Genomic DNA, 13,156 nt, shown 5'->3' with positions numbered 1-13,156 from the left:
TACTACTACGTTAATAAATCATTAGCTCATCCATGAACATGATTTCTGCCGGAGCCCCGTCGGATTGCATCGGCTGTGGGGATGAAGACCACAACTCCCATGATTCCACACTCAGTCGTCATCAAACTATGCCTTTGCCTCTTTGTTTATTTTGAATACACGCCCTCTAGCGGCAAAAATGACCTATTGTGCCTTTAAGTCTAGCTTGGACAGACAGACTAAAACTTTTTAGTTAAAAAAAAAATGATATTATTATTATAATAATATTATTATATATTATTATGAATAGAATTATAATAATTTACAATAATAAATTAAAATTTTTCCGTTTTTAATTTAAATAATTTTTACAAAAAGTAATTTTGTTATGTGCTTTTGTCATTTTTTATTAGTTTTTAGTTTTTTATAATTAGCAATAAATTTATTTTTATTTCAGTTTTAATCATTTTAGTACTTCAACTTAAATTTATTTAATTAGGTTTCTGAAGTTTTTTCATCTCATCCATTTTTTATTTAATTTCAGCTTTATTTCAATACAATTTTTTTAATAGTTTTTGTTTTAGTTTTAGTTCATAAAAACACTAGACAGCAGACCTGTGATAAGCTTACATTCAATGATATGAAATACAACAAACAATATATTCAATAACTTCTAAAGCCACTTTTGTCTAATCAGTGATTTCATCCTCCAAAATAATGTAATCTTTATGAATTCTTATGAATTTCTTCATTTTGATATATATACATGATTAATTGTGAATATTCTTAACAATTAATTAAAACATTTTTTTAATGATTGGCAATCCTGGTCTCAAGCATTACGATATATCTGATATTCTGATTTTGTCTTTTATACACTGCAGTGTGAGTTGGATGAATAGTGCCCTTCTTGAGAAATATAATGGAACCTGTTCCATTAAATCAAAGGCTGTTCAGGATGGGGGTCATTGATTTACCACCAGGTTTCAGCAGCAATGGCTGCCCCTTTAAACACCCTGATTACATCGGGTGTACTGAGTTCCCAAAACTGCTTAAAATAGGTCTCATTGAGACAGTCGTGATTATGCATGCAGCTGCAAAAATCTTGAGAATGTTGTGTTAAAGTTTAGGTAATATTTGTTTGCACAGTGTATTTAACACTGCAAGTGTCTGCAGTTATTTTCCCCTTCTGTTTTTCCTTTTCTCCAAGATGACAAAATAAATGTACTTGACTCCCTGTTTTTCACTGTGTGGCATTTACAAAAAGTCCCTCTGACATTTCCTTCTCTTTCTGCACTTTTCTCCCTCCGTCTCATCTTTTTTTATTACCTTCTTTCTTATTGGCCAGTTTCTTCTAAAAAAACAAATCTGCATAGCCATTATTTTCCCTCTAATTTTCTCTCCCTTTTTTCTGCCTCTTTCAAACACAGTCATCTTAATGAAGCACATTGCAGGTAGTTACACAGCACTATGTGTACCATCACATCTGTTTCCAGCAGTTCAGACCTCCACTGACTTAACAGCAGGCACAAGTCTGTTACACCTGCTACACAACTCTGACCTTGGCGGAAAAGAAAGAGAAAGAGGAACATGTGGATGTATGTGTATGAATATTCATGTGAGAATGGAAAACGTTGAGGGGGAAAAGTATAGACAGTGTGGCTCTGTTCCAAACCCTAGTGAGTCTACCGTCTACACAGGCAACTACTTTTAAAGCATCCTAATTAAAAAAGCACTGAAATGCTCTAAGCACACAACTATGGCAGGACACAACAAGTAACAGTCTTTGTGTGAAGGGCAGTACAGTGTCTTCTATGACTGGTTCTCTAGTGACCATCATGGTTAAAGACAATACAGGTCATATTTATGTGAATGGAGAAAGACTTCAATCTTCAGAACTGGAAATTTCAATGACATACTACATTTCAGTGACATTACATATCAGCAATAAAATCCAACCACAACAGTATCATCAATTTTACTGCATTTTCTCAAATCATGCTAAATAATGGTATTTTTCAGGCTGGTTTAATTTATGCACACACACATGTTCTATAGAGACTTCATATACTGTATATACTACTGTACCATTCAAAGATTTTGTCACAGTATCTTTCAGTTTGAACTTTGTTTTCATTTGCACCTTTTTCTCCCTGCCTTGTTTGTTGTCATGGTCACTCATTTGGTTCGTCATTCAGTTCAGGTGTATGTGATTTAATTATCCTTGTTTGCATGTGTATTTAAGTTACCATGGTTCTGTTCATTGATGTCAGGTCTCGTCAATGTTATAATTGTGTTATAATCCTTCTCTCTGTTTGGATTTACCTTCTGTGGATTTATTAAAGACTTCATATCTTCATCATGTTTGTGTTTGTTCTTCAACACAGTAGCGTGACAGGTTTAGGGTCTGTAAGATTTTTTTTTATGTTTTTGAAATACGTTTCTTATGCTTACCAAGGCAGCATTTATATAATTAGATACAGTAAAAGCAGTAATATTGTGAAATAATATTATTTCAAAATAAATTATTACAAATTAGCATTTATTATTTCAAACAACTGTTTTATTTTGTGATATATTTTAATACTTTATGTAATTTATACCTGCGATGGCAAAGCTGCATTTTCAGCAGCCATTACTATTGTTTTATCTTTTCGGAAACAATGATAAAAAAAAATTTTAGGGATTAGAATAGAAATAGAATAGAAAGTTCAAAAGAACAGCATTAATTTGATAGAATTTGTAATTTACAAGCTTTTTACTGTCACTTTTGATCAAAATGCATTCTTGCTAAATAAAAGTATTAATTTCTGTCAACAACAAAAAAAGATTGACCCAAACCAATATTTTGTTAATAAATAAATATAAATTATAAATAAAATATATATTTATAAAATATATATATATATATATATATATATATATATATATATGTTATTCATCTTTGTTAATGTTAGTTGTTAAAAAATACAATTGTTCAGTGACTGTTCATGTTATTTGCATATGCAATAATGCATATTATGCATATGCATTTGTAGGAGTTTCCCTTTCAGACGTAAAATTTATGTGAGGACAGTATTTAAATGAATCATGTAACATGAGTTACTAAGGTTTGCGATAGTCATTTTACTGGTATTTGTGCCATTATTTACTGCCCAAAAAAGCATGTCTTAACCCATTCTTTGCCTGTGTTGTTAGTAGATTACCCACACCTGATTATCTGCTACGCTAACTGGCACTGCTGTTGGTAGACTGCGTTGGTCATTATGGAAATGCATTGGCTGCATCTGTATTCTTGTAAGCAGATCACCTGCAGAACTTCCCACTCTCTGCTTTAATGGTATATTGTTCTCATGCTAATTTGCCCTGTTTAGTAGATCTGGCTGCTTATGCTAACAGATACAATTGGTTTTTAATTTTAGTAAAAGTTGAAATTTACAATAAGATTAATAAAAGCTGTAGAGCTATTGTTCATAGTTAATGTTAACTAATGTAGTTAACTAATGGAACCTTATTGTAAAGTGTAAAGTAAATTCACTACAAATTATGCTCTCCTTAAAGAAACTTTTGCCAGATTCTAAAACACAACACATACAGAATCTGGCCAAAGTTTCTTATAGGAGGGCATAATTTGTCCTCATCTTAACATGGGGAAGTCATGGCCTCATGGTTAGAGAGTCGGACTCATAGCCCAAAGGTTGTGGGTTCGAGTCTCGTACCGGCAGGGATTGTAGGTGGGGGGAGTGAATGTACAGTGCTCTCTCCCACCTTCAATACCACGACTGAGGTGCCCTTGAGCAAGGCACCGAACCCCCAACTGCTCCCCGGGCGCCGCAGCATAAATGGCTGCCCACTGCTCCGGGTGTGTGTTCACGGTTTGTGTGTGTTCACTGCTGTGTGTGTGCACTTTGGATGGGTAAATGCAGAGCACTAATTCTGAGTATGGGTCACCATACTTTCACTTTCACTTTCACATTTGCAATTCAAAAGTCTTAAAATGTCTAGGTAGCAGTTGCGTTTGTCATACCTTGGCTGCCATGATCATGGAAGAGCCTCCACGGATGCCCAGGATGGGGATGTGCGTCTGAGCCGAGATGAAGTCCAATATCTGGGCGATGGCCTCCTGATCGGTATCGTCCCCAAACACCACACCCTGGAGCCAGTTCCGTGACATCAGAGCACAGATGCGGTTTATGATACTCTTGGGGTCAGTCTCGTTCATCGTGACTAATTCGACTTTCGGAGGGAGAGGCACGTGGAGGAAGTCCTCTTTCTCCAGACCTTCAGAGAGGGACCCCTCGCTGGAGTTTCCCACAAGGATCACTGCGATGCTAAGGCCTTGAGCAAACTTTGGTGGCAAAGGAGGACCCACTGGACTGACTCCTGGTGGAGGATAATGAGGAGGACTGATTATCGCTTGGCCGCGGTCGCCGCCGCTCATGCCTCCGATGGGCGTCCCGATCCCGCCTCCACGGCGAGACTCGCAGGTGGGGAAGAAGAAGAGAGAGAGGAGAAGGATCGAGAGGGAGAGGGGCGGTTTGGAGGAAGAAGCCAGGGAGATGAAAGACAGGACGCGACAGTCGGAGAAAGGGGAAGAGGAGAGGTGGAGGCTGACAAGCATGGTGGAGGAGTGAAGATACAGTCCCTGCAGACAAAGAAAGAGAGGAGAGAGAGGGAGAGAACTTCAGTTTGGCAGCTGAATTCACAATATCTACATTATTTGAACTTGAATCTGACTGGAGAAAGTTGAGTTGCTGTACGCAAGTCAAACCGACGAGAGACCTGTGGTTTTAAAAAAGAGCATGTGTCCTCATTTCAAGGGTTTGTCCTCTTCATTATTGACATATGTTGGACAGAAATCACAGAAATATAGGCAGTCTTGGGAAATTAGGTCGTTTGCAGCTGTCACACACACACACACACACACACACACACACACATTTTTCTAACTAAGGACAGACAAAACACTTCTAATATTTATATATAAAGCTAATTAAAATTAGTAGGATGAACCCCAAAATAAATTGTACATTCTTTAGCATTTTTAGATTGATAAAAATATAGTTTGTAATTTGTACCCTTAAATAACATCCCTAGAGATCCCAAACAGATGTTTTGTCTAATGACAATTTGGTCCTCAAACTATTGCATGCTTTTTTAATGCTGGAGACTTGTCATTGACAATGCATTCTGGGTTTTCTTTATCCACTAAAAAATAAACGTGTTGTGTTTTATCTGTCCAAAGTTTCTTATAGCAGAGTATAATTTGTTTTCATCTTAACCTTTGTACCTAAAATGTCCTAAAATACCTAGGTTGCAGTTGCATCTGTCATACCTTGGCCATGATCATGGATGAAATCCCAAGACATACCAAATGGAGGTTTTGTCAAATTTAGCTAACTTCTGATGACAATTTGGTCCTCAAACTGTTGCACACTTTTTTTTTCAATGCTGAGGAATGCATCACAATGCATTCTGGGTTTTCTTTCTCTTGGGGACTTGTCGTTGACATCAGTTTTTTATATTGAGCTAATGCTATTTTCTGACCCTTTTGGGGATATTTGGTTCCTACGGTGTAGACAAAGTCTGGCCCACAAATGTATGCACTTCAAAAATAAGCTCAAAGTCTTCAAAAGACCTTGATTGTGAAACACAATGAGAGAGAGAGTAACTATGTATATACAGAGAGAGAATGAGAGAGTAGTGTGCATACACTGAATACCAAATGCAATTAGATGAGTAAGATACAAGTTGATTTATCAGCAAACAACATATTCACTCACACACACACACAAATACACACACAGTAGTGACTGACATTTGCCAATTATCTTTCTGTGAAGACTTTGAGAAACACTTGTTATTTAGAGCCATTTTCATTAGCAGAGGTGTGGAACAAGTAAGTTATTAGCTAATATGTTTGTATCTGTTTGTTGATGGCATTTCTGAAACACGTTAAAAAAACACAAAATCTGTGCAGTTTCATGTAGATCTATTTTCCATTGAAACAGGACGTATGCATGAACATACACCACCATTCAAAAATTTGGGTTCAGTCAATGTACTTTTTACACAGCAAGGAAGCATTAAATTTATCAAAAGTGACAGCAGAAACATATTATTACAGTATATATACTGTACATTATACCAGTAGCAGCTTATTTTTAGAGGGTTAAAAAAAACTGAACGACATGCCAGCTAACAGCCACAAAACTCATTTCAAGGGGTCTTTAAAGAACAGGCACAGAAAAAAAAAATAGAGGAGGACAAAAAATGAAAGGACAGCATAAGTGAGGCATTGCTCAGAAAAAGCAAACACGCTTGAATAAGGAAGACTGCTTTTACAAGGCTAATTATTGGAGGTTTGTCAGTGCTAATTGCAGGTACACATGCGAATTGTGAATTAGCTCTCTTCTGCTGCAGAAGAGAGAAGAGACGGAGGAGGACAAAGTGTGGGAGGAAGAAAGAGAGGGGAAGCGAGAGCGAAATCGGTTGAGGGGGAATGGAAAAGTATAGAGATGAACTGCAAAACGAAATTGAAAAAAAAAAACAAAAATATGAAAATTAGGCAACTAAACAAATGAAGCAAAGACAGAAAGAGAGCAGTGACAAAAAAAGAGAAAGTGTTCTAATCATCAGCTCATTAAAAGTAGGTAAGCAAAGGGAAGCACGCAGATCGGAAGGATAAGCACTAGATAGGGAGACAGAAGACTAGGAGGACAGCAGCTGGGAGAACAAGAGAGGGAGGAGAGACTAAGATGCTCTATTTGGCTCTGCCTCTCATTTTAACAGCACTTGGTTTCCATAGCAACTATTCAAATGAACCTTCCTCCACACACACACAAAAACAGAGACTGCTATATACAGACACAGTTATATAGATTTTGTGGTCTTAAAGTCCATAGTAACACCTATTCACAGTCAACTGAAAAAGGCATTTTATACAAATTGTGAACATACATGATACCACCATCTCTTGCAAAACAATAAATAAATAAATACATAGAATAAAACACACACACCTCCCACACATTTTCTCCTAAGAAGCTAAAGGCTCAATGTCAGCTCCACAAATGTTTTTTTCAAACTGTATGTTACAGAATCGTCTGAAATGCTCGCACTGAATTACAGCTGATCCACATGTAAAACACACACCAACTATATATAGCAGACTTCTGAAATTAAACAGCAACGTTCCCTCTTTGGGTTTCGGTGGTTTTAGTCCAGAAAAACCTCTACATTGCGAGTAAATCACTCGCATATGCAACAAAATTTTACTCTGGGCAACTAAATGATGTCTATCGTTAGCCATTGGCTAATCAATTCTAAGATTTTACTCGCCAGTATGCCTGTGAGAGGCTAATTACAAGTTTAGCACAGATATATTTTCACTCGCCGAACACTCTGACTGAGCGCTTCAGAGTTTCACTCTCCGTCAACAAATCTGTACTATTTCAGTTCACCTCAGTGGATGCACAGCGTACTTGTATTTGACGCACTGTAAACTCTAGTGAAGGCACAGGACTCGCCGTCGCTTTGCTGATAGCGCTGTTTCTCACACATGCAAAGAGAGAGAGCCAGAGAGTCTTACATACCACGCTGAATCGACGCGCTACATGTAAACCATATTCTTAGTTTTATTTTCCTGTCAAAATAACGGGGTTCATTTAGAATTATTCAGCTTTTAAGAACAAGCAGAAGCAGTAGTGGGTGGAACTAATGCGTGAACGGCAATCTCATTGGCTGGCGCTCATCTATTACCGTCCCTGTTTTAATTTCAGCAAATCAGTTCGAGGGAATGCCCGACAACGTGATTAATATTCATGAACCCAGCGGCTCATCAATCCAAGTGCGTTGTATACTGTTATTATAGTAGTAGAACTAGTAGTAGTATTATCTTTTTATAATAATTACTATTATCTATTACTATTATCTATTTTTTTAAAGTAACCCTGAATGTCCAACAATATCTTAAGCATCACCAGCAGTCCTAAGTTCAGTTAAAATGACAAATAAGCATACCAAGTTGTAGTTCTAATCACTGAAGTTCTATTGTAATTAATAATAATTAAATAGTGCTTAATTATCATAATATTGCCTAAAATGTCAAAAATGTTTTAATGACACAAGCCCCGGATTTTTCTGACAGGTTACCCTTACTGTGTGTGTGTGTGTGTGTGTGTGTGTGTGTGTGTGTGTGTGTGATTTGTGAAAAAAGCAGAGGGGGGGATGATTTTGAAAACTTTTTTTTTGAGAGCAAGGCTTTAAAGTATAATGTTAGTGTAATCTAACACAAGACAAATCAGACAAACCGGAAGAGGTAGGTATAGTTTGAGACAGCACCATTGGTTTGGGATTACTCACCGCTGACTGGACGAGACATCTGTCAATCAACTTATACAGGGAAGAACCAGTCGAAGAACAGCAGAGTCGTGTTAGAAAGTTCGGAGATGGTATTAAATTAGCTCAGATTAAATGTATTGTATGAATTGCCCTTACTCTGGAATAAAAAATACGGGGTGTCTATTTACATTGAGTTAAAAGTGGCTGTAAAATATCAGCTCCAGTGGTGTGGATGGATAAGTGTGTGACCTTGGCTTTTTGACGCGATCGACCCGGGTTCGATCCTGCCTTTTGCCGAACTTTTTTTTCTCCCTTTTGTGTTTTCTGACTTGTTATAATGTTTTCTGAATTGTTGTTGTGCTTTCTGAATTGTTATTTTTTTTTTTATACTTGCATTTGCGTTTGTAATTTGTTATTTTGTTTTCAGAATTGTGATTTGTTTTGCACTTCACGGCCACCGTATAAACCAGTCTTTTTAAACAAGTACCAGATAATGTGTGTCATGTCACGAAATGTTTTTAATACGATTGAAACTGTAGGCTATTTAACGTGATCACAATTTAATAAAAACATTAGGCCGATTAATTAATTTCAACGGTTATTCAAACAACGAATAAAGTATATAGGAAAGTGAGCAAAGAACATACATTTTACAGTAACGGAGCTTTTTGAAACTCCGAATCAGTTAGGCCATTGCGTCGCAAAATGATTCACTGTTTTGAATTGCTCCAATCGGATCGCGTATCACGAATCATTTGATTCAGATCGGGACTTCAAAGCGCGTATCGCGAATCATTTGATTCAGATCTGGACTTCGGCGTTGTTCGCGGGATGTTTTTTATCCCCACCGGAGATAAAAAATAATTCAGCAGAGGCAGGGATGCGTAGACCAGAGGGAGGGAAATCCCCCCCGGCAAATTGCACCCTGTGTGTGTGTGTAAAATAGTATCAGAGGCGACTAAACTAAAAAATTTACTAGCCAATGGCGATTATATTGCCAAGGTGTGCGTAGAGGGTTGCCAGGGTAAATTCATGTTCATATTCTATTGACGTTTATACTGGGTTAAAGGCATAAAGAACATTACCGTACTATTTTTAAAACCAGGGCACAACCAATGTAAAAATGTTTTTATACCGTATATAGTGTAGTATATAATTTATTATAGTTATTATTTGTTATTACAGTTTTTTTTACTTCATTATTAATATACTTTTATATAAGTACTAATAATAAAACAATTTAATAATATAATATAATATAATATAATATGATATATTTAAGCTGAGCTGAATAGTCCCTCAGCTCACTCATTGATCATTTTGTATTTTGCAAAGAGGGGGGAAGCTGTATTAAACTTTCATTGTTTTGATGCTTGAAGTTGAAAACCCTTTTTCGTCTTTGACCCTGACATATAGATCATATATCTGTTGTAACATTTGTTTTGTTTTTGTATTGCCAACAATTCGCCTCTTCAAAGAAAATGCTCCCAGACATACATACATGTATCCTCAAGCTCCATCTATCTATGCCTGTTGTCACTCTATACTCGTGTTTGTTGTCAAGAACTCCACAGTCGCTCTACATTTCCTGGATGGCAACTAAAGCTTAAGTTTAACTGACACAGATGACAAAAAATGTTACATATACACGCACATTCCCCATGGTGCTGTATAATATCCATGCATCTGCCTTCTCCAATAGATTGCTCTCTCTTGATTTTCTGTGAGACAGCTGTGCACAGCCTAAGGCCTGATTGGCAATTGGCATAAGACGAAAGAATGGTCCCCTAGGGCCCCAGATTGGCTACAATGGTCAGAAAGCTTCTGATAGGCCTGGGCCGGTCTGTTGGTGTCAGCTAACTTGCCATTTAGAAAGACTTATTGATCTCAAAAGCAGTCGAAGATCAAAACTAGACCCAAACCAACATGATTACTGCAATCCAGAACAAACCAAGCAAGACTTACTAGTAAAACTGACACAATTAAACCTAGCTAACACAAGGAAGGGTATAGACTACACAATGTGTGTGACAGGTGATTCAAAGGTATCCTGACATTGTGCACATTTTAGAGGGCGAGAGAGGATGTGAAATGAATAAAAACAAGTGTGTACATTTGTGCACTGTAATACATCTCTGTTTCTTTCATTGCTTCGGGAAACACAGATAAGGCATTTTTCTACCCCGTCCCCCATCTCAGTTCTTCCTGGCGAAGTAATAAATTATGTATTCAACAAAAATGTTTGTACAAAAACCCATCACAGACTCCCTCCCATCTCAAACGAGTTCTGTTTCAGAGCGGGAGGGAAAGCTTTGATAACAACCAGAAACTGAATTAACATTCATTGATGCAGTTATACAGAATGAATTCCGATAAACCCGAGACTGCTGATTCAATTCCGAAACACACAAAAAATGTTATCTAATTCAGCATAAAGAGATGACTTTTTGTAACAGAAAAACCATACATACACATGCACGCATGCACTCACACACAGACCACACTTAAAGTAAGAGATTAAGCTTGTCTAGTAATCCAGTACAACACTGTGGAGGTATGCAGCCTGCCTTTTTACGTCAAATAATCTCTGGGGTACATGTAACACACACACACACACCAACATACACGTCTTGATATTTACCGCTAACTAAGCTCATTTTCATTCTTAGACATTTAGCCAGTATTTCTGTCTTGGCTTCCTCTCAAGCATACGTTCTCAAACACACACCTCGCACACACTCAGGTCTCTAAGGTGTATATCTGTCATTGCAGTGTGAGCACGGTTCCATTAAACAGTGTTTATGAACTACTGCCTCTGAGCTGTAACCTTTACTGAAGTCCCCTCGCCTCATAATGACGCTTAAACAACAGCCAGCAGCGGTTTGCTCTGATTGTAACTGAGGCACAGATGCTAAAAAAATCAAGATTCCCAGTATTAAAGCAGATTTTTTTTGGCATAATCATTTTGCTTACCGTGAATATCTTGATAGATTAGATCTGTTTAGACACATTAGAGGTAAAATCATGTCAGACATGACTACATTAGGTGACGGTGCAAACTCGAATTCTCTGTGTACAAACATAAAGGTTTTTCAAGAAACAAAAATTATTTTGTGGTAATAAAAATAACCTGTGATCAGGGTAATGAATATTATATGACACAACTGGAAGATTCCCCTGTTTAATTTGAAAAAACAAAAAATCTATTTTACTTATATTTAGCAAGGATGTAATAAATTGATCAAAATGAACAGAAAATAAATATTTAAAAGAAAATTAATGATGTTCTTTTAAACTTATATTCATCAAAAAAAAAGAAAAAAAAAGAAAAGAAAAGCAGCACAACTATTTACAACATTTATAATAAGAAATGTTTCACAAGCACCAAATCAGCATATTAGAATGATTTCTGAAGGAAATGATCACAGGAAAAAAATTTTTTTTTAAATATTATAAAATAGAAAACAGTTACTTTAAACTGTAATAATATTATTTCACAATACCACTGTCTTTACTGTATTTTTGATCAAACAAATGCAGCCTTGATGAGCATAAGAGACTTGTCAGAACATGTTTAAAATCTTACCTGTTAAAAATTAATTTTTTCAGTGTATTTGTTCAATTATTTTTTTTCACTTTATTTAAATGCTCAAAATTCAATAGAAAATGACCATTTAAAACAAGTAAATCTCATTGATGAAAAAAATATTGTACAAATATTGTACAAGGTCTCTGTTTTGTAATGATGTTACAATCCACCCCACCTAATGTACTTGACATGAATTTACACAGTTGAAGATTTCAAAGCAGCTGTAAATTATAATAGATAAATGTGTGTAAATATCAAAGTTTGAGATACATTTAGAAAATCATGTAATATGTACAAACACACGGCACTAGCAGATGCACACAGAGACACATTACACACAAAAACAACAAAAGGAACAGACACGTTCACACAAGCATATGACACATACATACATGCACAAACACAAAACACAGCTTTAAACATATGCAAATCCCACAAACCGAACTTACATACTCACAACTCCACACACCTATACCCAGAATGTCAAAATCTATGTGGTAAGTTTTTTTGGTTAACAGATGCAGAGGAAAAGCAGCGCTACTGTATATATGCCAAATACTAGATGTTATGAATGGCTGCAATCATAACATCTGTATCAGAGCGTATACACACTCTGACAGACACAAACACACTGCTGAGCAGGTTTTCGGGTGAGAGATCACTTCCTCCCCTGAGGGCTTGATGATGGCCTGCTTCTGTTTTGACCAATCACACGCGAGCATTGGCTCACCCCCCCCTGCCCATTGGTCATGGGTAATTAATTAGCAAGCTGTTCCTTGTTTAGGCCAAATGAATATCAACACATGGTTACCATGAAACAATGAGCCCCATCCCAAATCACTCAATCGTCCAATCCTCAGTGCTTTGTAATACACCATGTAGTGTTGGCTAATGGACAACAAAAGGAGGTGAAAGTAGAGTGAGATACGAGCATGACCTGTGATGTGATGTACATTCTTTACTAGTTTTAAATACTCATAAAATCACGTGGACTCCCACTACTGGTATTCCACAACTACGAGCAGGTCACTTAGTCAAAAACATTCAGGCTACAGATGGTCATTCAATTTCCGGTGTCTTTAATAGTTTGTTCTGCCTGTTGAGCCGACAAAGGGCTCCAAAACGATTCCTGTGACTGATTTAAAGTCCTTAAAATTAGAATCCTACAAAATTACTACAGCTAACTATGTTATTATGACCATTAAGTTCTTAAAGAGGTCATATGATGCGATTTAAATTTTTCCT

At 36.7% G+C, this 13,156-nt stretch overlaps 1 protein-coding gene across 1 annotated transcript in view; it reads right to left on the bottom strand.

Moving 5' to 3' along the window:
- LOC107692185 (glutamate receptor ionotropic, NMDA 2B-like) overlaps nt 1-13,156 on the bottom strand; it is a 116,371-nt gene that overhangs the window by 94,103 nt on the left and 9,112 nt on the right. The window contains exon 3 of the mRNA XM_016491144.1: nt 4,007-4,624. Coding sequence (XP_016346630.1) covers nt 4,007-4,624 — 618 coding nt within the window. The remainder of the gene's footprint in view (nt 1-4,006; nt 4,625-13,156) is intronic.

Source organism: Sinocyclocheilus anshuiensis, unplaced genomic scaffold, assembly GCF_001515605.1.
Source record: "Sinocyclocheilus anshuiensis isolate Anshui unplaced genomic scaffold, SAMN03320099.WGS_v1.1 scaffold322, whole genome shotgun sequence".
Classification (NCBI taxonomy): Eukaryota; Metazoa; Chordata; class Actinopteri; order Cypriniformes; family Cyprinidae; genus Sinocyclocheilus; species Sinocyclocheilus anshuiensis.
This window is presented reverse-complemented; position numbering and strand designations above follow the sequence as displayed.